Below are 24355 nucleotides of genomic sequence, written 5' to 3' on the forward strand. Positions count from 1 at the left end.
GCGCTGCTAAGGCGGTATTTGTCATAGATCTCCTCTTCAGTTTGCTGAAAAAGAGTCTGCCTGGTTCTATATATCTTCTCCTGTCTGTGGCCCCTCCTCCTCCTCTGCTGGGCTGCGTAGACTCTCCTCCTCACTGCTATCAGGTATATCTCCGCCATCTTGAGTAACCCAGATGCCTTCTGGGTCCCCTTTTATACTTTGGTAATGGTTACCACCTGCTCTGAGTTAGTGGTAAATGGGACATGCAAACTGGGCTTTTTGCGACTAGTCGCAATTTGCGAGTTGCAATTGCATAAGGTTTGCGACTCGCAAATTGCGACTTGCAATTTGCGGGTCGCAAAATGGGGTCGCAACGGATGCGACTCGCAAACGGGTCCCATCGCTTTTTGCGAGTCGGAAATGGGCTTTTTGCATCCCATTTCCGATTTTGCACTGTCGCAAATTGCGAATCGCCCGTTTGCGAGTCGCAAACGTTTGCTACATCTGGCCCTACATTTGGTATTTAGGTTAGCTGCTAATTGGCTTTAACATGGCATTAGCCATTAAATTCTGTATTCAGTTTAGCTGCCTATTGGCTTTAACATGGCATTAGACCTTACGGGCCAGATGTAGCAAACGTTTGCGACTCGCAAACGGGCCGATTCGCAATTTGCGACAGTGCAAAATCGGAAATGGGATGCAAAAAGCCCATTTCCGACTCGCAAAAAGCGATGGGACCCGTTTGCGAGTCGCATCCGTTGCGACCCCATTTTGCGACCCGCAAATTGCAAGTCGCAATTTGCGAGTCGCAAACCTTATGCAATTGCAACTCGTAAATTGCGACTAGTCGCAAAAAGCCCAGTTTGCATGTCCCATTTACCACTAACTCAGAGCAGGTGGTAACCATTACCAAAGTATAAAAGGGGACCCAGAAGGCATCTGGGTTACTCAAGATGGCGGAGATATACCTGATAGCAGTGAGGAGGAGAGTCTACGCAGCCCAGCAGAGGAGGAGGAGGGGCCACACACAGGAGAAGATATATAGAACCAGGCAGACTCTTTTTCAGCAAACTGAAGAGGAGATCTATGACAAATACCGCCTTAGCAGCGCAGCCATTCTAGAATTAATAGATTTACTGAAACCACAGCTAGAACACAAGACTCTGCGTGGCTGCGCCATCCCTACGCATGTGCAAGTGCTATGCGCACTGCACCTCTTGGCCTCAGGGAGCTATCAGGGGGTCATTGCCGTGGCAGGTGGGGTATCCCAAAGTGCAGTGTCAAGGTTCCTCAGGGCATTCCTAGATGCCTTAGTCACGCACATGTCTCACTTCATATACTTACCAAGGAATGAGGCAGAAATTAACAGCACCAAGCTGGACTTTTACCGCATTGTCCACTTTCCTCATGTCATAGGGTGTGTAGATGGGACACACATTCAAATATGCCCCCCTGCTAATCTGGAACACATTTTCCGCAACAGGAAGTGTACCCACTCACTCAACATACAGGTTGTTTGTGATGCCCATTATGTCATCACGGACATCGTAGCTAAGTTTCCTGGCAGTACCCATGACTCATACATTTTTAGGCATAGTGGGATACATCAACGCCTGGAACGTGGGGAATTTGGAGACGGTTACCTCCTAGGTAGAGCCACAGACACTTGCAGACATACACACAGGTCACTGTGCACGACAATCTGGACTTCCTAACCGTGTACTTTTGTGCCCAACAGGTGACAGTGCATATGCTCTCAGGCCTTGGATCATGACTCCGTTTTTAACACCCAGAACTGAATCAGAGAGGCAATACAACAGTGCGCATAAGAGGACCAGGAACCTGATCGAGCGCACCTTCGGACTGCTGAAGGCAAGATTCAGATGCCTCCACCGCAGTGGAGGCGCCCTCCAATACACCCCCATTACCGCTTTCAAAATTGTGGTCGCATGCGCCATCCTCCACAACATAGCCACCCGACGTGGGCTACCTCTCACCCCTGCAGACCCAGATCCTGATGATGAAGAGCAAGAACAACCACATCGCCATCATGGGGATAGGAGTCTAGCTAATCAAGGCAGACTGAGACGGGACCACATTGCAACGCAATATTCTGGACGGTACGTGTCAACTCCCACCATACTCACCTATTAACCATTTGTTAAGTGGAACAAAAATAACTGTTTTATTAATGTCATGAAGAAACTATATACAAGTTGAAATTGTCCATGGGCAGGAAAATGCCAACCAGTCATGTGGCACATTAACGCCATGTGCCACATGAATCTGTCCTGGCTGTTATCTATGATCTCCTGCCCCTCCTGCCAGCCTGGCTGGTCCCTGCTGCGTCCATGGTGCTGTGCCTACCACTCCTCAGCACCCTACTGTGAGTGGCAGAGACACTGCTCACTGTTGAGCCCTCCTCCCAGGTGTATTTGTTAACTTCCTGGCTGTGATGTCATCATCATGTGCCAGGAAGTGTTTCCAGGGTGTTCTGGTATGCTTTCTGGAGTGTTCTGCTGCACCTGCAAGCAATTTTGAAGGTATTCGCAATTTGCGACACCCACTCGCTAATTGCGAGTTCGTTTTTGCACACTCGCAAACAGCGACCTCGCAAACTGCGGACTCGCACACAGCGTTGCGAGTCCGGCTGCGAGTCGCAAAATCGGATCGCTTTTTTTTCTGGCATTCCAATTTGCGACTCGCATTTTGCGAGTCGCATCAACTCGCAAAATGCGAGTCGCAATTTTTATTTTTGCTACATCTGGCCCTACATTTGGTATTTAGGTTAGCTGTCTATTGGCTTTAGCGTGGAGTTAGACATTGCAGTTGAGACATTGCAGATGAGCTGTGTTTTTCCAAGCTGTGTTTTTCCACATGTAGACCAAGCTGGGTTTTTCAAATTGAATTCACACGAACCCTAACATGATAAGAGAGCGTATATTTGGTGTTTTCCTTTCTGCTGAGCCTTGGGAAGAGGAGGGGCCTAGGAGATCTGGCCAATCTCCAATGGATTGTTTTATTTCCTGAGTCTGTGAGGAAGGGGCACGTTTTTGTAACTCCCGTTTGGGTGGAAAGTCTCTTTCTCGCAGTTGAACCGGAGTCATCAACTTGAAGATAGGAGAAGGATGACAAGCAGTGATAGGCCCTACGGTGATGCCATTTTGACTTTTATTCTTTGCTTTGAAGTTATGCTAGAATATAATCACATGTATTTGCTGTGTACATTACAATTGAGAAGTACTTTGATGAATTTTGCTTTCATTGCTGTGACTACTTTTAAACGTGTGCTTCAAACCTACTAATCTCATCTCTCAGGAACCTGGTGGTGAAGTAATAATAATAATAAATGTCTTCTTTAAACTAAGAAGTGCATTCCAGAGAAGTTTTGTAAGCTCGGTCACAAGATAAGAGAAGGAAAGCAAAACAATCACCCTCGCCATGTATTCTAGCAGACACATATTTGCTTAGGAACTTGATTTCTCTGCCTGCCTCCTCCATGTATTCTTAGAACTTTAAAGTGTATGCCGTCCATTTAGTATGGGCAACCAGAGGCACTGTGCATGTTCTCTAAATGGGGCAGGTCCGCTCCAGCCTATCTAACCTGTTACCTATAGACCATAAGATGCCGTGACTCTAGGCACTACATCCTTATTTGATGACTGCCTTAAAAGCTTCATAGAGCGAGGCATATGTGTCGACTGTGCCCTTCTTTATTTGATAATAATGAATGATTACAAGTCCAACTTCATCTTTAAATATATTGTCTAAAACAGTGGTTCCCTACCATTTGACTTCTGTGGACCCCCACTTTATCAATACTGGACCCGGGGGACCCCCACTGAATCATTATTGGAATCCGGGGACCCCCCACTGAGACATTACTGAAAGCTGTGGGCCTATTCTGTGAAAATTACTAAATTTTCTAAGCAGTCGCGGACCCCCTGAGGAGGCTTTGCGGACCCCTAGGGGTCCCCGGACCACAGGTTGGGAACCACTGGTCTAAAATCATGGTGGGCTCCAGCCTCCACAGTCTTAGGGTCAAATTTATAGCCTGGGTTGCCTTGCTTTTGCACCACACAATATGATGCAAGAGCGACCCAAACCTTAAGTGAGATTTATGAAGCCACGCAAGAACACCTAGCGTGGCCCTGCATGGCTTCATAAATCTCGAGTAATGTAACTCGGCACAAATTGCTGTGTTACATTACTCTGCGGGAGGGAGGGGCTTCCATTCATGTTGCAAAGGTTTTGCAACCCAACATCCATGGATTTTGACCCATTCTGTAGCCCACATAGAAAAAGGAACACGCCTCTCAGGATTATTTTTGTGCAGGAAGGTGTTCCATGGTGCAAGGGTGCCTGCTTTGGTGTTAGGCTGCCGAAAGGGCACCGGCACAGGGGCAAAGGACAGGAATTCACAGCATTGGATAAATATGATGCATTCCTGCCCTTTCCCTGTGTCGCAGGGCAGCGCAGTAAGGTGACTTTCTACATTGCCCTGCTCCACAAAGTCCATAAATATGGGCCTTAGTTTATGAAGTAATTGGGGCATGTGTAGTGTTAACATTACTGGGGAGTGATCCAAAAGTGTTTTGGGCAGATGTAACACTTCTTTTGTCCAACCCTCAACATCTTTAGTTCCAAGCCAGCAGTCACTCCTGGAGGCAGAACCATGCACCGAATAATAGTGTGTATACACCTTCGCTGTTCTATATCTAGTTCTCTGTTTAGTAACTATCTCATGCTGGTTCATCATGCTATGCAAAATTCTCCCTAGCCCACATGTGGCTTTTATCCCTTGTATTGTTACTATCCAGTGATGCAATGTGAGGCTGTGGTCCCCACCCCAATCGAGAGATGATCAAGAGCTGCACATGACCATGGAGAAAATTCTGGATCGTCATGATTCAGTCCATACGTATTCACCAAAGTAATAGGAGTTAGCTGAAAGACCCATTGTGTTATCAGGAACCAGCCAGCCGGGTCTGTCACTGATTTAATATGCGTATAAAGGACCTCCCATTTTTTTTATAAGTATGGCCATCCTCCCCAGAGTAGGAAGAGTATGAGGCAGAAAAACTATGTATGCTGCATTTTCAAGCTATATTTAGCGTACACCCACGTTTTCTTGGGGTTATTTAATCCCTCTATGTTCCATACCATCAAGCTCAGTGTATGGGCACCATTGACATCACTGCTAGTATCCAATAAAATAGCCACCTAGGGTGAAAAAGGACACATTATTTCTCTCCATCATTTCTACAGCATCATCATATGTAGCTACCGTAAGGACTGTGTGTGGTTGCAACCAAAAAAATAATTCCCTTCCCTCCACATTGATCTCAGACACTTCTGTAGATATACCCCAAACCCAGCTTTGACCGCCAAACGGGTGATCTAATTCTCTCCCAACTATAGTCAAATTAACAAACAATTGGGCAGTACTGCTAGGGGGTGACCCTATTGACCATATAAGGCTCAAAACATAACATTTGCACCATCTAATACATCTCCATTGCAGTACTATTTGCTACATTGTCTATATTTGTACTATTAGAGCCAGCACCTTGGAATCAAGAAGGGCCAAATTGTCCAATTGTTCATCTACAAAGCAAAATCATGGAAGTGGGCAAAGATGTTCTAAGCATCTATGTCATTCATCAAATAGCACCAATGTCCATTTTGTGAAGCTATTGTCGTCATCTTGATTTATCTTCCTGGGGCTCACTCATTCTACATCACTGAGTGCTCTCAAGTTCGACTGGGTTCCTGAGATGCAAGAGTTAGGCCTATTCTTCACATGTTTGTGGATGAAGGTCGCTGCAGTCTGGCAGTCCAAGAAAATCTATCTTGCCATCCATATAAAAACTCAGTTTAGCTGGGTAAAGCATGGAGTATGGGACCCCTAGGGCTTGTATCTTCTTTTTAGTGGATAGAAATTTGTGACATGCTTCCTGGACAGATTGTGTGTAGTTGAGATAAATTGAGATCCTGGCACCAGCATACAATAGATTATGTTTCTCCATATCTAACTGTAGGATCTTATCTCTGTCACGGAAACAGAAATGTTTGGCAATAACAAGTCGAGGTGGAGCACCTTGGGTGAGTCTGGGAGCAAGCCTGTGATACACCCTCTCAACCAGGAACAGCTCTGACAGATTCTCTCATCCAAACATCTTAGCTCTCTTGTTCTCCATGTAGTCTTCTACTCTGCTCATCGGTGTTGGCTTGAGCATGCCAACAATATGGCACTTATATCGTCGAGATCTGTCTTCCAGGTCTTCATTACCGAATTTAACATGCTCCAGATTCCCGGTGATTTCCTTCTGCACTTTAGTTAGGCCATTCATATCATCATACACATCTTGGATGTGGTGTTTAGCCATGCCAATGCCCATACCCTGACTGTCCAAACAATCTTTCATTGCATCCATCCGTTGTGTCACTTTGTCTATTTTGAATTCCATGGAAGCAAGGCTTTCTGTCCTGTCCATCAGTATGATATCTTGGTTTGTGTCCTCAGCAGGCTGTCCACCCTCTGCTCTGCAATCCTGTGTCTGAGTTCCTTTCCTGAAGTCAAAAGTTAGTCCAGATTGCTTACATCTGTCTTACCCACTGTCACGTTTCTAGTGTTTGGGGATAGTTGCTGTGTTTTCCGCACTAACACTTGTGTGGGCAGAAGGATGTTCAATGGCACCCATCAGTTGTGGTCTCAAGTAGCATTCTGTAGCCTGGTCAGCACTACAAGGGCAGTGTTAGTTGGCAAATTATCTTGCATCTGCAGTCTACTTCCAGCACTAATAGCTGTATTCCTCTCTCATCCATTCAGGCTGTGCAATGTTTTTTTTTCTTTCAGATAGACGTCCTCCTCATCAAGAATGCTTCCCCGGTTTCCCACTTCCCTCCCAGCATTCACTCACCCTCAGGCATGCATATCCAGCGTGAGAGCTTTTTGCTCCAGTCCACCCCTCAGGTAATTATGCTCATTTACTAGCCTATTGTTACACTTATGGCAAGTGACAATGTCTTACTTGGTAGAAGCTCACATTGCCATTTGCCAAAAGCCATTTCTCTAGTTTGCCGGCTGTTCCCATGCCATTTTGTGTGCGCCAAGCCTTCCTGCAGCTCTCACCTCTGCTTCCTCAACCAAATCCACCGGCTGGCACTTCGGCCCATGGGACTCCATTGCCTGCCCCGCTGTAAGCGGACCACAGCTTTACTGAAGGCGGATGGGGTCACCACAGCCTTAGGACTCTTAGTCTGCTGCCACAGGATGCACTTCCTCTGGCTGTAGGCTGCACTCTAGAACAGTGGCAGGAAGTCACATAAGCATCTTCTGGTACCTCAGGCATTGATCCACACCCTGGGAGGGCAGTTCAAAGTCCCAGTTCACATTATTCAGACATTCTGATCGGATGGTATATATTCATTGTGGGACCTCTTTCAGAGCGTGGCCATTTTGTTTCAGACACTTTGGCGCCCCCATTGAAGCATACAACTTTGAGGAAAAACCCATGCATTCATTTTGCTCATTTTTTTTATGTTTCTCTTTCCCTTTTCTAAGCAGGAAACTTTTTAAAAAGGTCTGCTTACTTACCTGTCTTCGTTACAGGAGGTCCTATTTATGAACCTGTCATGCACTCAATACCTCGTGGATATTTATCCAAGGCTTTCTTAGCCCTATGATGGGAATGCATTACCAATCACTGCATCAGGTAGTGCTGGGCATTACAACTTATAATATCACATTGCTGCCTGAAACTAAAGACAAATTTGCTAACAATAATGTTGGCCTATGTAAGTACCTATGGCCTTTTTAAAATGCACACTTGCTGCCTATTCACATTCTCGCCTATCCCCTGCACCATTACTTTACATGTGCAGTGTAGTCTATCATTATGAATTTAAAATCCACAAAGTGTGGCTTCTGATTATGTAGATCAGTATATATGAGTCTGCTTGATTTCCACTGAAAGGGAATGCTCCTATCATGTTGGCTCATATTTTGAAAAACCTTTTTGACAAGCATAAGATTTCTGGTTATTGGGCAAGCAAATATACCTATTATATGACTAAACAGTTATTTGTTATCCAAATATAATCATCAGGTTTAGTTTTTGTTACATTTTTGTATACTTTGTATTCCAAAATATATTTAATGCATTATTGCTGGCTTACATCGGGGGTGGTTCATCAATTGAGGATCCTTCACAAGGTATGTCAAAGCATACTACCAGCTATTAGCTAATGTGTGGTGCAATGGTCTACAGAGACTGTTATGTTTTAGAGGATTTGGAATATAATGGTGAATTACAGATAATATAAATGTAATACATTTTTAGTGAGTCACTATAACCCTAATACAGTGACAGTACATTTGTGAATGGTGTTGGCTTTGACTTTGTATAATGTTTGACGTTTGTTGTGGAAACAAATATATGAGAAGATCTATATGAGGCCAAGATGAAATAACTAATTTACCACGACAAGTCATTTCATGAAAACGTTATTGATAATCCTATAATGTATCCAGGTTACATTTAGCTTGGCGTCTTTCACAGCTATTTATTAATACCAATGATAACACCTTGCGATTATTCTAGCTCAACACACCCTACTATTTACTTTTTCGTATCACTATATTTAATAGCTGTTGCTATTATCTTAATGGAATTCTTTTTGTCTGCCCTAAAGGGTGGGAAGGTTGAGTCAGCCCTTAAGGGCGTCAAAACTGTGACCTACACACAGGTACCAGATCTCAAAAGCATTCATAAATGCACCACCAAATACACAATTCTTCCTTCCAGATCCTTGTCCATTTTGGCAATTGTGACCATATTTGATGCTTCTTAGCTGCTGCATTTGTCAGACGGGGGTGTGATGCAGCAAAGCAGGGAAGAAAGTGTAATAGACACAAGGTTAGGATAGAAAAGTACAGCAAAGACATGAAATGCACAGCAAGGAAGGTCAGATCTTCTGTGCCACAACTACAGACTCTGAATGCAAGGTGTCACAGTACACCTAATTCATGTATATATATATGTGGCCTACTGAGGGGTACATGGGGTAGATTTGAGAGGAATGCAATGCAAATCAGGTTTTCCCTAATGACATTCTAACTATATAGCGATTGATGAATATTTAGTCAAGGACTTAAAGTACCTGATTTATGCCTAAACAGACGTGACTTAGCAAGTGCACAAACCACCCCATTAATGAGTTATGCGTGAGCCAGTAGGGATTGATTATGAGAAGGAAGACATAACTAGCATTAGTATTTGTTGCCTGCTTTAGATATTGATATGTAGTTTGCATTTTTTAATCAATTGCATTGAGTTAACAATATCTAATTGTCATTGTCACCATTAGCAATTTTGAACATTGAATGTGACAGGTAATAAGTTATTTATACCATGAGGTAACATATATTTATATTTCCTCTTGCCGATATACTGGCAAGTGCTAAATTAAGCCACTAGCAATTTATCAAAGATCAGCTGCACTTTGGATGCAGACAAAAATCCCACTCAGCATGTTGGCATATTTGGCCAACTTAAGATAGGACTGTTTGCCCTTCCTAGCACTGTGCTATAACTCAGAAAGGGTGGGTGGCAACCTCTTTGGATACATGGTTGTAAAATGAAATGAAACTGGGGTAGCTGGCTATTTTACAAAAACTGATGAGTACCTTGTGGGTTGATAAAGTAGTGTTGATGTGTCACCCCCAAATAATGTTCATGCAACTTTCTCCAGCTAGTTTACAATGGCCAAGAGGTATAGTAGGTCACATGTTGTATAGCTACCTGTCATTAGCAGTACGCTAATTTTGTTTATCTACAATATACTGCACAGATACTGTAGTTCTCATGTATTCCAATGCCAAACTGTGCATGTTGTTGTCCTTCATTGAACTCAAGCACTCTAATGTCACGGGACTCATGATGAAGCTTAGCTGAGTCTGAAGCCAGGTGCTCACCCAAGCACATAGCTGACCAGCTTAGCCAATCATTCATGAGCTCTCCAACAGTGTATAAAGTACAATATGCACATTCTGGAGGTTTAACATCCAGCAGAATCTAGCACTTGCACCATAACTTAAACCCAAAGTCTGATACTTGTGGTGCCACGCATTCTGTGCAAATATGAAGCAGGTACAAGACAATTTACTGCATTGTTGATGTCAAGAGAAGATTGGAACCTAGACCTCTACATGGTGCCTTGGTAGGCACATATTTATGTAAACAGATTTGAACAAGATGACATTCTGCACCATAAAAGAACAAAAAGTTAATTGGCTAAGATGTATGGAAGATGTATTTGGGGTTTCAAAAGACAGGAATTCCAACACTTATGATGAATTGTCCTTTCTTATTAAAATTGATACTGGAGGAGGGAAACCCCTGAGCCAATGTTTTGGAGACACAAATCACGAACTAGACTTAAAACAGACCTCTAGATAGAAATAATGTTCTTTTGGCAACACGTTTTCATTTGAAAGCAATGTAAAAGGTTTAGCGTATAATTCACTATTTATATTGAAGAGTATTATATCCGATCCTGAAATGTTTAGGAAGAGAGATATGAAAATGATGATGACATTTGCGCAACATACTAAAATTGGGTAAAAACAAGGAGAAATCAGTAGCCTGGAACTATTGAAGTGGTCAGTGAAAAAACAAATTGAGATAGTTAGAATGGTCATACCATATAATACCAAATAAGCATACCAAATAAGTAATATTATTTAACATCACTGAAATATATTTGAGAGTGTAATATGGAAAGATTACAGTGAGTCATCAAATGGCCATGTTGACTATTGTTTGTTAGCCAAATTTCTCTTAAATTCAAGATTTGTACTTTGAGTTTAGCAAAACACTTTTTTGAAAGCAAACACAATTTAGGATGACTAAGATGTTATATGCTAAGGAGTAATGTGACATCTGCTTCAAAGAGAATGTTGGTGGCAGGCTTCCTTAAGATGGATAGCCTTTTGAAACTGAATGAAAACAAAATGTCACTTTTTTCTAGTAAAGGGATAATAGTGTGTTGGGAAAAATTGTAAGAATTGAAGGCCATTGACACCATCATAAACATACAAAAGACTCAATGATGGGTTGTAACATGGTAGGGAAGCTAGGGAGCAACATAAAAACTGATACCCATGACATGGGTGCCATTCTCCATACCAAGATACCGTAGTGGTCTCAAAATGTATTGTAGTGCCATAGTTAATTTGGGTGAATTTTAAATATTGATAAATGTATCTATAAGGAACTTTTACTTATTTTAATCTGTTGTAGGACATGTTATTACATCTCTGAAGACTATCAGACACAAAAGCAAATGTGTATTAATTTAAATAGGGACAGCATCAACATTTGAGAAACACAAGGATTTGAGTGTTGTCTCCTCTTGGGATAAAATAGTTCCAGGTTAAAGAAATAGATACTAGTTTCAAAAGTGGGAATTATAGATCTACTATCTAGTGGTCAAGTTTTTTGTATGTCACATATATATCCCACTTGGCAAATCCTCTACAATTGTTTTAAAAGTGGAATAGATAGTGCTTTACTTTTCTGTGATGCATGAAACCTCAACCTATGAACCTAAAGAACAGCTCCGAATTTAAAAGAAGGTGATCTATATTGGTGTGAGAAGTACTTATTTTAGGTAAGCTGATCTACTGTAGGCCACGGAGAGCTCTTGCTTGCCTGTGCTACTTTTGCTTGCTCTCATATTTTTCTCACTTACTTTGTTGAGAACTGTGTGCTGTTCTGTGGTGTCAGCATGTTCTTAATTTTAATTTCTACAATGAAACATTGTGGTCTGACTTCGACTTTAGGTGTGATATATGTTCTATAGTCTTAAGCTACTGTTATGTTTTGATGATAATATTGAGTACTTCAACATAGACCACACCAAAAATCATGACCTACTCTGTAGTAGCACACAAAATATGCACTTGATCGCCCATCTATATATAATGGCCCCATTATTCAACTCCCAAGCACTGTAGAGTCGTTAAACACCACCTTGAACATTAAATACTGAACGCACCACATCAAAAAGGAAGAGAAGAAAGAGGGGGAACCATGAAAGAGAGTTGTAGACTAAAAAGTGGAGAGGATATAAAGGAACAGTAAAAGGATCTACACATGTAGACCAACTTGTCCTGAAAACCAGTTCAGTACAATTATCTGTCCATTTCACTGTAAATTGTGACTGTTAGAGAAAGATTTAAGTGACAGGGCTACAGGCCACAATCCAAGGAAGGGTCAAGTGTCTGGTTTCTTCCCATCCAAGTAAAACTGTGCCCCCTCCAATCATGTGAAAACGAAAGCTTCTATTGTCCCACCAGACACTCACTTTTGCAGGAGAACACAGTGCCACTGCAATACAAAGGATCAAAAAATATTTGCATATCCCTTGCACTTATTACCACCTCCACTGTGTGGAGCTATCAAAGTCCAAGAAAAGGAGGATCATGTTGCTGTCCTAGTGAGGGAGCCTTTCATTGCCAGAAAAGAATGATCCTTATAGTCACACAATCACATGCTCTCTTGACAGATGGTAGTCAGTTCAATTTGCTTTAATCTAATTCAAATCATCATCTAATGTAATCTAATTGTAATATTATTAGTCTACAGAAAACATGGGCATAAGATCCAGTTGAGATTGTGGGATATAGCTCTTTCCTTAAGGAGATTACCCAAAGTCAAAGCGGTTGATGGGTCTTGAAAAATTGAAATCACCGAGCTGATCACGTAAGGCTACAAGGTGCCTTAAAATTCAGTGCCTTGAAGTTCACCAATGCATTTGCTCTTCTTAAATACTATGAAGAATGGTATAGTGGAGAACACCATGCCTTGCAACTCTTCCCAATAGATGCCAGCCATTGTGGCCTTTTTTGCCCCTAGCCTGATATATCCTGACTCGTTCTTCAGAAAGGCCAATGTGAGAAAACAAGCCTTCTGCAGGTTTCCCCCAAAATGTTGCCCCATTTTGGACTATTATTTGCTGTTTTTTTACTTTAAAGGTACACTGAGGCCTGCTGTCCAAACCTCTGTGACAGTGTCATTTCCTTTTCAAAATAGCATTTTTAATTGGGTGTCCCCAATTGGCATGTGCTGGCTTACTTATAAGTCCCTAGTATATGATACCCAGGCCCTGTACACACAAGAGCAGTAGCTCTGGTTGTGCCACTCTGTGTTTGACAAAGTGAAAACACAACTTTCAGCTACCATTGCAGACCGAAAAGGCTGTACATGCATTGCACGCATGACTTTGCCATTACCATTAAAGTCAAAGTGCACCATAGTGTTAAGATAGACATGTATTTTCTGATATGTCTATACAGCAAAGCTCTAAAGTGTCGGTGGTTGCTGAGGACAGTTAAGTAGTCTTTTAAGGTAATTGCAGAGTTGACGGTTTGCACCCCAATGCGTCTAACTCCTGACAGAGGCTACCTAACTATGCCAAGTAAGGTATCCAATTAAAGAAGACATTAAATGTGACTCAATAGTGCAGTCAACATTTATGTCAAATTTAATGCTGGCAACTTTTGCAAAACTTGCTATTCTTTAACCCAGCTGGTCCAGTGGCTTTGGGACAAAGATAGGTTTATGCCCACCTCGGGGTGATGTGTGAATGACTCCCAGGCCGGGAACAAAGGCTGTTGCTGCATAATAGGTGTGACCCCCTCACACAGGATGGGCTGCAAAAGGTGTTAGCCCAAAAGGCAGGCATCAAAGGTGATGCTGCCTTTGAAAGGCTGCTGCAACAACACACCCACGCAGGAAGCCTTTTGTTTCCCCTAGACAGTATTTAACTAGGATCAAGGAAGGGAAAATCAGTTCAGGATCAGTTTTCCGTGGGCATGAGCCCATGGCATAAGACCCCCGGGACTGGGCTTCCAAGGTCCTTACACTCGAGGAAGACTTCAGCCATGTTGTTTGTGGCATGCAAGATGCACTCTGGGATAGCCAGATGCCACACATCACTGGAACTGTGTCACCAGATAAGACAGGACCTACTAGCCCATTGGCTAGTGACCGTGTTGAGCCCCCTACTGGGATATAAGGGGCAGCCCGTCACCCGAGACTGCAGTACTCACTGGATTTGGATAAGGGACAAGAAGAAGACCACTTTACACCCGCTGGAAGTACACAAGAAGAGGCTGTGACATTGGACCAACTGCATCTGCTTCACTTTGTGCTAGCGAAGTTTAGACCCTGTTCTGCGTGCCTGACTGGGGGTAATGTAAATTCCCAGCCCCAGTGCGAAGCAGAGACTCCAAGGGTCAGTTGGCTGCCCCCCAGAATGACATTGGGGATATTAAGGCTGCAAGAGCCCAAACTGCATCTCTGGTAGCCACCGCAGCTGTTTTGTCACTACTAGATGTCAGGCACTTTGACAGACAATTTGAAAATAGCCAGAAGTTGCATTCAAGTCTGATGAACCTGTGGGTGTTGGTTGTGACTGGATTTGTCCACCCCAAGGAACACTAGTCCCTACCAAGGGTTTGCACCATGACTGCTGTGTTACATGCATGAAAGATATGCATCAGCAGCCTTTTGACCACTGCATAGAGGACTTTGTGGGACCCTGAAATCCATGTTCAGAGCCACCACCACTCACTTATGGACCGAGTACTCGACCAGACTTCGCTCATGTGGACCACACAACATCTGAAGCATCCATTGAGCATCTTTAAGCCTGCATCCTTCATCATCAGGACCACTCCATTGAAATCAATAGGGGTCATCCTGAAAAGTTTGAAACTCGCTCTAAAAATGCTCTGTAACTGTCCAAAGATTTCTTTTAAGACTCCTACATCTCCATCCTGTCGGATTTGGTCACACAACCTGAGTGGGAGTTGTCAAACTCAGGCCCATGTTTATACTTTTTTAGCACTGCATTTGTGTCATTTTTTTACGCAAAAGCGGCACAAACGTACAAGATATAATTGTATTTTGTACGTTTGCGTCGCTTTTGCATCAAAAAAATACACAAATGAGGCGCTAAAAAAGTATAAATATGGGCCTCAGTGTTACAAACTCTTACAAATTTACAAAAAGTTTTCACAGTTTTGACTTGCCAATGCTTGTTTGCAATTCATGTCAAAGTTTTTTAATGCTTTTAAAATTCATATTTTCCAGAACCCTTTGGTGGATTTTGGTCATCAAAGACTCTAAAAATTCATTAAAATATGTTCTATTTATATAAATTATTGTTGTGTCCCTTTCTTGTTTGGTGATTTTTATTCCATTGTTTGGTGCTGTTAAATACTTTAAGCATTGTAAATACATACATTGAAATATATATTCTAAGGCACTAAAACAAGAGATACTTAAGGAATCCAGAGAATAGTGAATGAATTCAACAACTGACAGATTTCCCTCATGGATGTATATAGTGCTTGCAGATTTGGGATATAAATATTAAATTGCCATATTTAAATAATTAATTCGTTCCTCCCTTGTTTGACAGGGATCCTTGCTTATAGACAAGGTCATTTAAGTAGGAATGAAATGAATATTGATCAATTGTTACCGTAAATCTTAAACTGTGACAATATTTAAATCTTGAAGCTTACCATTTGACACATATGCTACTACACAGGGCTGCCAGATAAAAATCTTTAAGGATTAATTTCTCTGTATCATCCATTGAGTCAATTTCTTGGCGTCCATTTGCCCTTCATCTTGCCTTCAAGGAATATTTGAGCCAGTGAACCCACAGAGCCATGTTCCTATTGCACGGGCTGAACGGGTACCAAACCCTTCCTGGCTCCCAACAACTACCGCTCCACCATCAAGGTCCTTGTCCTGACCCATCAAGAAGCTGGAAACATCTTGCTCATCAGCCCCATCACAGCACCAACCGGTGAATAAAATGTATCCTGCGAGCAACTAATGATCTCATCACGAATCAAAGACAATGTGACCACATCGCTGACACTCTGAAACAACAAGGAAGGTAATAACTCACCTCTTCTCCATAACCCTTGCATCACCAAAGTGACTACCCCTGTGGTTGCCACTCTGACTCTGCTCGCTTCCCACTTCACCACCATACTCTGACCTTTCACAGTGGATACTGTATTCAGGTATTCACAGAGCTGTGTAAATGGCCTCACCTGCTCCCTGTACCCCGCACACCTGAGGCAACGTGTCCACTACATATATAACCTAAAAGATAAGAACCATAGGGTGTTCAGCTATAGGAAAACATGGGTCTTGAACCTTCTGATGGGCAGCAAGCACAAAGCTACTGGAATGCCTGAGAACACCACCGAGAAAATTATCTAGCTAAAAAAGCCACCTCTCGGGCATTGTGCAAAGGAATCCACCAATTATATGCGAACAAGTATCCTATAACTACAACTATTTCCAGATGGCTGAACTAATCACTCAAAATACTCTGAACCGCTAGTCTCCAGCAAACATTTCAAATTCAATTAGAGCAAACTATTAGAGATTCTAAATTAAAAGTTTATAAGTTCACACACACAGCTATTGATGGCTGAGCAAATTCATTGTTTACGTCACCTCTGTACACTGCCTCTCTCTTTAGTTAGGAATTCATTTAACAATTTATTTTTTATTTAATATGGAGAACAAAATGCAAATTTGGCAAGTCAAAATAAAAATAAAACAGGATGCAGTGCACCACGTGACAACTTTAACACAAATGAAGCTTTCCATAAAAACAATATATTTAGAACCAACCCCACAACAAGAACCCCAGAGCCTGGCTTTATTGTTTTTTTAATATCCTGCAGTGATGACAGCACATGCCTAGACAAGCAGCATTTTGAAGTACTAGCTTTTATACTTCTAGGAGCCCAAGCCAAACCACTATTCCTCGCAAGCTGTCAGACATTTTAAATTTAGCAGCCATATTGGAAGGAGTTCAGCATATGTAAAGCCTGATGAGCCCTGGAAATCATCTTAAACTTTATCCTAGCCGCTAGCGCAGCCAGCCCAGGTCTTCCACAAAAGGTTAACGGGGCCAAAGTGACATGAAACCGGAAGCAACCTGGTTGCAGCCCACCAATGCTGGGTGACGAGAATCTATCCAGGAAATGACAAGGGGTTGAACAAATAAATGTGATTCCTGAGGCGGATTCGGTGTTTGATGAAACAAATGAAACTAAGATCAAAACTGGCATATCAAGAAACCAGGTGAATTAATAGTAACTGCAAGGCCTGGAGTAAGAGATCAACAACCAATTCATGCATTCTGAGGCAAATAGAAACTTGCGAATGGGATCTGGAGAGGGTGAGTGACTCAATCTTGCAGATCTTTAATTCCAGAAACAAAATCAGTAAATATTCTCCTATCAATTATATAAAATGATTGTACCATAAATCCAAGTATTTTTTTGTATACGAATGATATGGTATTTTTAATCCAGATTAGTCATGGTGCTTTGAGTCACACTCAATGGACTTTGAACATGTGTCACATGTTTTTCAATGGAAATAAAATCACGAATATTAAAAAACATTGCTCTGACACTCTTCCCTTCACTTTTGTTTTTAGAGTGACTGCAAGCAGAAACCAGACTGATACATCTTGAGCGCTCTCCTAAAATATTGAGAAAGTAGCTATATGCAACTTTTCTTTGAGTCGAAGTGCAAGGTGTGCCTATGGTAGTTTTCTGCAGCGTACAGCCGGTAGGGCCATCTCAACAGAAAAACTCCTGCTACTTCTGGGTCAGGAGCAGAGCCGCCGGAGCTCGTGTTGGGCCATACAATGGAATTCTTGACGTTGTGCCCAATGGAGCAATGTTCCTGACCCGCTCCCACACTCCAGTGTGGCACTCTGGGTAGCCACTAAATCAATCTTGACCAGCTCCTAAGCTTTAGACATCTTTAGACTGGAACAACAAAAGTTGGAGGACATTAACACTGTCACTTGAGCCTATATTGACAGGTGTTACTTACCAGACCCTAGGACAGCCTTTAGTGGTGATCTAGGAACAAATACAAGTGGTGTGTTTTAAACCATTTCAAACGAGGTGCTTGACATTTCTTGCCTTATCACATCCTATTAGGCACAAATGTAATCCCATTAACTAGACTTTACATAAAAAGACATTTCTGGCCTTAAAACTCAAAGCACATGGAGATATTTGATATTTGAACCATACTGCAACTCCCTGACCAGGTGTAGTAGGTGGCAGGCAAACATAGGGTTATGTTATGTTGTCTGCAACTTTTTAGGGCTGTGGCAGATAAACAAAAGTAAATTACCATAAACTAGCTCTCTGGTAGCTCAGCAGAGCAAGATGCATGGCTTCCATCGATGTGATACCACAATACGTCTAGCATGGCCGGTCCACACTCACGGAGCAGCTACGCAACTGGCCCAGACTATCACCACCTGCGTGTTGTAAGCCTAGAGACTGATAAATGTCATCCGGCAAGATTTCTCAGACATCGCACACCCATATCTCATTGAATGTGACGCCTCCACTCAGCAAGAGGCGGACCAAAACACAATATCCAGAACATAGCATCACAAAATGACTCATATTTTGGTATACGATGGAGACCATGGAATTGCGTGCACATTACCACCCCACCCTGCGCCACCGACAGCATTACAAGTCTAGACTATAGGTAAACTGCGCGCTATCCAGCTGACAATAAGGTAAAATACAGTGCGGATACTGTGAGGTTAACTACACCACACTTCCTAGGAGTCATTTGTTGTGTTCTTCGTCCCTCGAGCCGCTTCTCATGATAGACAGGCGTGGAAGACCAACCCCGGTGGCAGATTGTGGGCTTGTTCATGGGGATCAGAAGATAAATAGACTAATTGTATATAAACTATGACTATTTCTAAATAAGGAATCTAAATGAAAAGAACAACAGCATTCCCCGCAGTTTGTGGATTTTTACAGCAGAAAATATGGCTGTTTGAATGTGATACGTTTCAAAGCGGTGGGGAAATCGATAAGGTACTATATACAAAAATGCAAGTCTATGTACCGTAGATTAATAGCTATGGTTTGTGTAGTTTAAAAAATATGTGAACAAACAACACTAGAAACGCACCGTGAACTCTACAGAAACTGTAGATTTCCAAGGAAAAAAAATCCTCGTCTACATTTATATACATTTTTCTTTTTTCTGGCTTGAATATTCACACACTTGTTCCAGCATATTTTAGCAGTAAAGAGTGCATACCGGGGATAACCGTGAATATTGTGAATTTGCCCCACCCCCACAAGCATGCACACACTCACCCATAACCCTAGACAACTGTGGAAAAATCTCCACACATGCACATTTTCTCAAGTTGTAAGTGGGGTTTAGTGGGTTTTAAAATTAATCAAGTATTGGCTGTACGAGGATTTTGTAGCAATGACAGTTTTCCTGATAAAAACTGTCTTGCCCTCAGCAGTAAATGAATACATAATTCTGATTATTCTTAATAGCAATTGTTTTGCGTGTTTTGAGTCTGGTGAAGCAAACATCTGTAACGCTGTTATACTAGTGCTGACAAAAAGTTAGTTCCTAACACAATTAAGTATTGGTAGAAACACAGGACTTGATAACAAGTAAAAGCAACAGTGCCCATGTGGGCCAGAAACGACAGAAACCACAAAGTGGCTCCGCACTTTAAGCGTTTGCCACTCATATCTGGTGTGATGGGTAGGTCATAGTTTAAATATTGGTGGGGCCTGCTCTGTCTTTCATCCTTTCAATGGTGATACATTGAGCAACAACAGCCCTTCATCTACACTCGCCTAAAAGATGAAAACCGTGGGATTGAGCGCCATGTAAAATACACTTTTTTATTATCATTGCCTACTTTTAACTCTAGACAACATAGGCAAATATAATGTAAACTTTACACTGATGCAAAAATGCATTTGACGTTATTTGTCATTTGAAAATTGGAGAATCGGGCAAATTGATTTTGTTCCAGTTTTTAACAGTGACAACCTGGTAAATGAAAAACCTCCGTCAATGGTGCAACATGATTCTGCAATATTTTAGCGGTGTAGGTTTTAACTTGTAAAAAGTGGGAGGAAAATATCCTTATTCTGTAACCCTGGAAAACATGGTGTGGACTTGTGTTTGCTCTATTTTACTGCGGTTCAAAGCTTGTTTTTTTAGATCGACTTCTCTTGCACACTCCGGGGAAATTGTGCTCAATGGACGTGCCCCATTGTTTTTGCACCAGTGAAAATAAGTGTATAATATGACCCTAAATTTGTGTTCATCTTCATAGCCCACCAAACAGAGGAGAAAATGACCATGGCGCCAGACTTTCTTTTCAGTTCAGGCCTGCATTGAGGCTTCCTTATTAATTCTATTGTGAAGTGAGATCAAACCAGGAGTTACTTTTAAAGTGCCAAGTTTGCCCCTGTAGATAAAATTCTTTGCCAAGCTACTACCAAGAAGGCATTGCCATTGGGAAAGGAAAGGCCTTAGGGTAATTCTCGGAATATACAGCAGGGGGCGCCAGCCTCCAGCTGCTAAAATAGACCTGTTTTGGAGGGCGGGAAGACTCGAAATCAGAAAATTAATTTTGTCTGTGGCGCCAAAAATCCTACTATTCTTTATTTGCAGTTGTTCCCCTAAAATGTGTTCGAGAAATCGAGCCACGGACAGTTAAAAAAACACACAATTTCAACAGATTTGACTACTTTTCTGTAGCAATTCTTTGTGCCAACACCACACACTGTAGCACACGCTTGCATGGCAGATCATTCAATCGGACGGACCTATTTGAGGTGGCCGTCAAAATATCACTTTACTAAGGCAGTGAAAACCCCGGCACTTTCCATGAATATACTTAGGGTGTGCTCACGCTGCGTAATTCGAAAATAAGCACAAGGCCCCCAGGTATTTCTGAGGCGCCACGCCCCAGGGTTAGCGAATACCAAGGCTGCTTATTTCTGACTCCACCTCATGCTTCTCTCCTGCACCTCCACGCACTTCCGGTCTCGTGATCTCATGCTTGGGGGTTCTTTGTCACCCGGGACTTCTCACTTTGTTACTGTTTCCCTGTCTTTCTCCTGTTCCTTCCTTCTCCCTGTTGTACGTTTCTCTCTCCTTTTCTTAGTCGAAGTCTGATGATGAAAAATAAATTCCAGTCCCCAATAATAATCCCACCATGTGCAAAAATTAAACACTGCTTGGCCCTCATTGTTTTTTTATTTATTGACACGTGCTCTGTTAGATGCCTGTTCACAGAGGCATTTTGGAGTACATAGAGTGTTACTCTTTTAGTTCTCTACTACATACACTTTCATGCCTTTCTAATGACCTTATTTAGAATTTGACGAACGTGCTACTCCGTCACAAATGTTCTCCGTATTACAAGGGCATTATAATCCTATGGCAGTGATGTGGCAAAATTGAGGGGAAATTCATAGACAAACAATACTGACAGGACAGTGACCTCTTTGCACTTTTACTAATAAGGAGTTCGCCGTTTTGGTCCAAATTCACAAAGGGATGCAAAAGTACATATAAGATTACTCTTGTAGTGCTAATTCTCGCGTTTACAAATGTTTTTCTCAATCGGTCAAGCTGTTCTTATGCCTGGCTTTTTCGACAGCTGTCAATAAAGAGTATTGTTTTTTTTTTTTAAATCATACAAGATATGCATAACCAGTGCAGCTTTTGGTCAGTGGGCTTCATCCATTGGCCTGTTTAACTGTCATTCACATTTTGCTTTCGCCCACTGCAGCATGTGGCAGTGGGTCAGTCCTCTTTACCCACTGACTCTCTTCACTTAGAAGGACCGCGCAAAGTGAGTGCACAATTTTACTTCTGACTAAAAGAGTTCATTTCTCTTTAGGGACAAAGCTGGTTCAAAGTGTACTTTATTTTTACACCTATAAATGGTGGCTACTTTGCCTGCACGTTGGGTGCCCAGGTAAATGGTGGTTTGTATTCTGCCGCCTTTTAAAGTTGCAGTTGTAAGGTTACATTGTAACATTGTAGCTCCCCCGAATTCAATGCTTGTTTAGGTAGGTGGTGATTTATTCCTGTCTCCTTCACAAATAATAATAAAATGCATGGCACAGTAGGATGGTTTATTGAAAACACCAATAAGACAGCCACATACATGAATCTTTTGCAAGCATCTGGCGGCCATGTTTAGGTGGTGGCTTTGTTTTTTGCATATATTTGTGATAAAATGTTAAAAAATGTATTCATCGCACAAATTTGCTACGACCAGACCAATTGAATGCTTGAATCAATCTCAGCTACTGGCAATTGCTTGGAGCCACATTCCAGTCCATTGTTTTTTGCTTACCATCCCACTCTAGAAAAGTTCCCCCTTATACAAATCTGTACCAACCCTGCTCCTCATGGGAACAGTCATCATTGTTTCAGGAACAGATATTTTCCCTATTTTCAAGTTCGCTCTTTGTGCTGATTCTTGAACCTTCATCCCAGACTGCAAATAAGTGAACGGTCGACACTGGGTTCCTTGGGCTCCTACGCGAACTGGCTTGGTCTGATATCTGTTCCTGTTCACTCTGCCTTTAAATGCAGTGAGGGTAGGTTGTAGTGTTCACTTTATGGTATTTTGTTATGCAGGAAACATGCTTTCATCATGCCAGAGAACTCTGGCATACATTTTATAGTATATGGTATGTTATCGAATAGGGGTATGCTACTGATGTAACGTATTCATTATTTTTGCAGTGAATTGTGCCTTTTTTGGGATTTTCTTAAATATATTCATAACAAACAGAATCCCTTTTTTTATGTCTCATCAAATCCTTGGTTGGCATCCCGTGCCAACCACAAGGCGGTGAAGCCATTGCTTGGATATTTCTGGAACAGCCTTCTAAAATATCCATTTAGTCAAGTTTATACTTTCACTACCGAAAATGCTAGAAAAGCATTTGATAGTACTTTGTCCTGCCCTTGAGTACTAGAGTAACTTAATGCAAGCATCATTTAGCTTAGACTCATAGGCTACATCTGGTTTATTGCCTTGGCTTACTAACAAGAAGCTATAGAATGGAACAGGAACTGAAAGAACACATGCAGCTTGGGAAAGGGACTAAAAGGATAACCTTTGGGGAGCCCTCATTCATCAATTGCTACTATAGGTCAGCATGTTTTAATTGCTGAATGAATACCCTATTCAGATGAAAGTCCTAAGGGGCGCCATCAAAGATGTATTTATTTTAGCGTGCAGCCAAGGTCCCAAAGTGTAGAAGTGGGGTGTAGTTGCGCCAGATTTCTGTCCACGGTGCCAAATCAGGGGGAGAAGCAACCAGCGGGATTTTCTCTGCAGTGATGAATATTCCATTGAAGGATTATCTCCTTACTTTTAAACTTCCTCCTTAAAATGCAGGTTTTGCTGTTGGCATCCAACCAGAAATCAGGCCCTCAATGTTTTCTCCTGGGAGGTAGAGGTACTTGCATTGACGACAACTTGTACATTAATACTCCTGACCTCTTCTCTTAAGGTAGAAAAAGAGCATTAACTGATTCCACAACTTTCACAGGTTGACTTCTGGAGCGGCTTTGTGGTTATGTTTTTCTTTGTACAGAACATACTCCTTGGTGCAACTTTTAACCCACTTGTGGCTTTCCATTCCAAAACCGCTTGCAGGTGCTCAACCTTCCTCCAACCTCAACACCTACTATTTCTAGCATTACCAGGCATAACTGCAAGATTTACAACATTCGGTGGAGTCTTTTATGCCTATGTAGGCCTTGTTTTCATTGACTTGATATTCCCTAACATTTTAGAATGCCAGAGGATGTTATAATACTTCACGTATTTGTTTTTTCTCCAAAACATTCATCTTACAATTATGGGACATAGTAATAAACTCTTTCAATCCACAGCAAAATCGCATTACCTCTACTTTAAATGGCAATACCTCATTTTATGGACATTTCATAGTGTCTTCAGCTATTACCAAACTCAAGGGTTTGGAAACTGACTTGAAAAGTTCAAGGCTGTCTCATATTAGTTTTCTATATTTTGATCAACGATCCTACCTGAAAGACATGCAGTGATGATGGTGAAGAATTTGATGGCGGTGGTCCACATTTTCTCAAGCAGTGGGGCAGAGAGCGCGGGGTCGGTCCTGTCTGGCAGGTGGATTAAGCCTCAACTGACTTTCAAAGCCTGTTCCTCCCCTTATCCTGCAGGCATCAGCGAGTCAACACGCAGGACTGCTCACTGCCTTAATCTAGCACAGGCTTCAAAGCCCTTACTCAACATGGTTGGGTGGCCGCTCTCAGAGGAAGCCATGTCCCAGGGTGTGTGCACCTGATACGCTTGTTGGGGAGGTTAATAATAAACTTGAAGTAGACGTATGAATCACAAAATGGTCTTTTAAAAAAATAACCCTGCAAATTGTAAT

At 42.0% G+C, this 24355-nt stretch overlaps 1 protein-coding gene across 1 annotated transcript in view; it reads right to left on the reverse strand.

Moving 5' to 3' along the window:
- The window catches only part of VSIG1 (V-set and immunoglobulin domain containing 1), a 105115-nt gene extending 81016 nt beyond the window's left edge, over window positions 1–24099 (reverse strand). Inside the window, exon 1 of the mRNA XM_069205935.1 lies at window positions 23988–24099. Coding sequence (XP_069062036.1) covers window positions 23988–24039 — 52 coding nt within the window. The 5' untranslated portion in view covers window positions 24040–24099. The remainder of the gene's footprint in view (window positions 1–23987) is intronic.
- Window positions 24100–24355: the final 256 nt, after the last annotated feature.

This window comes from Pleurodeles waltl, chromosome 2_1 (genome assembly GCF_031143425.1).
Source record: "Pleurodeles waltl isolate 20211129_DDA chromosome 2_1, aPleWal1.hap1.20221129, whole genome shotgun sequence".
NCBI classification, from domain to species: Eukaryota; Metazoa; Chordata; class Amphibia; order Caudata; family Salamandridae; genus Pleurodeles; species Pleurodeles waltl.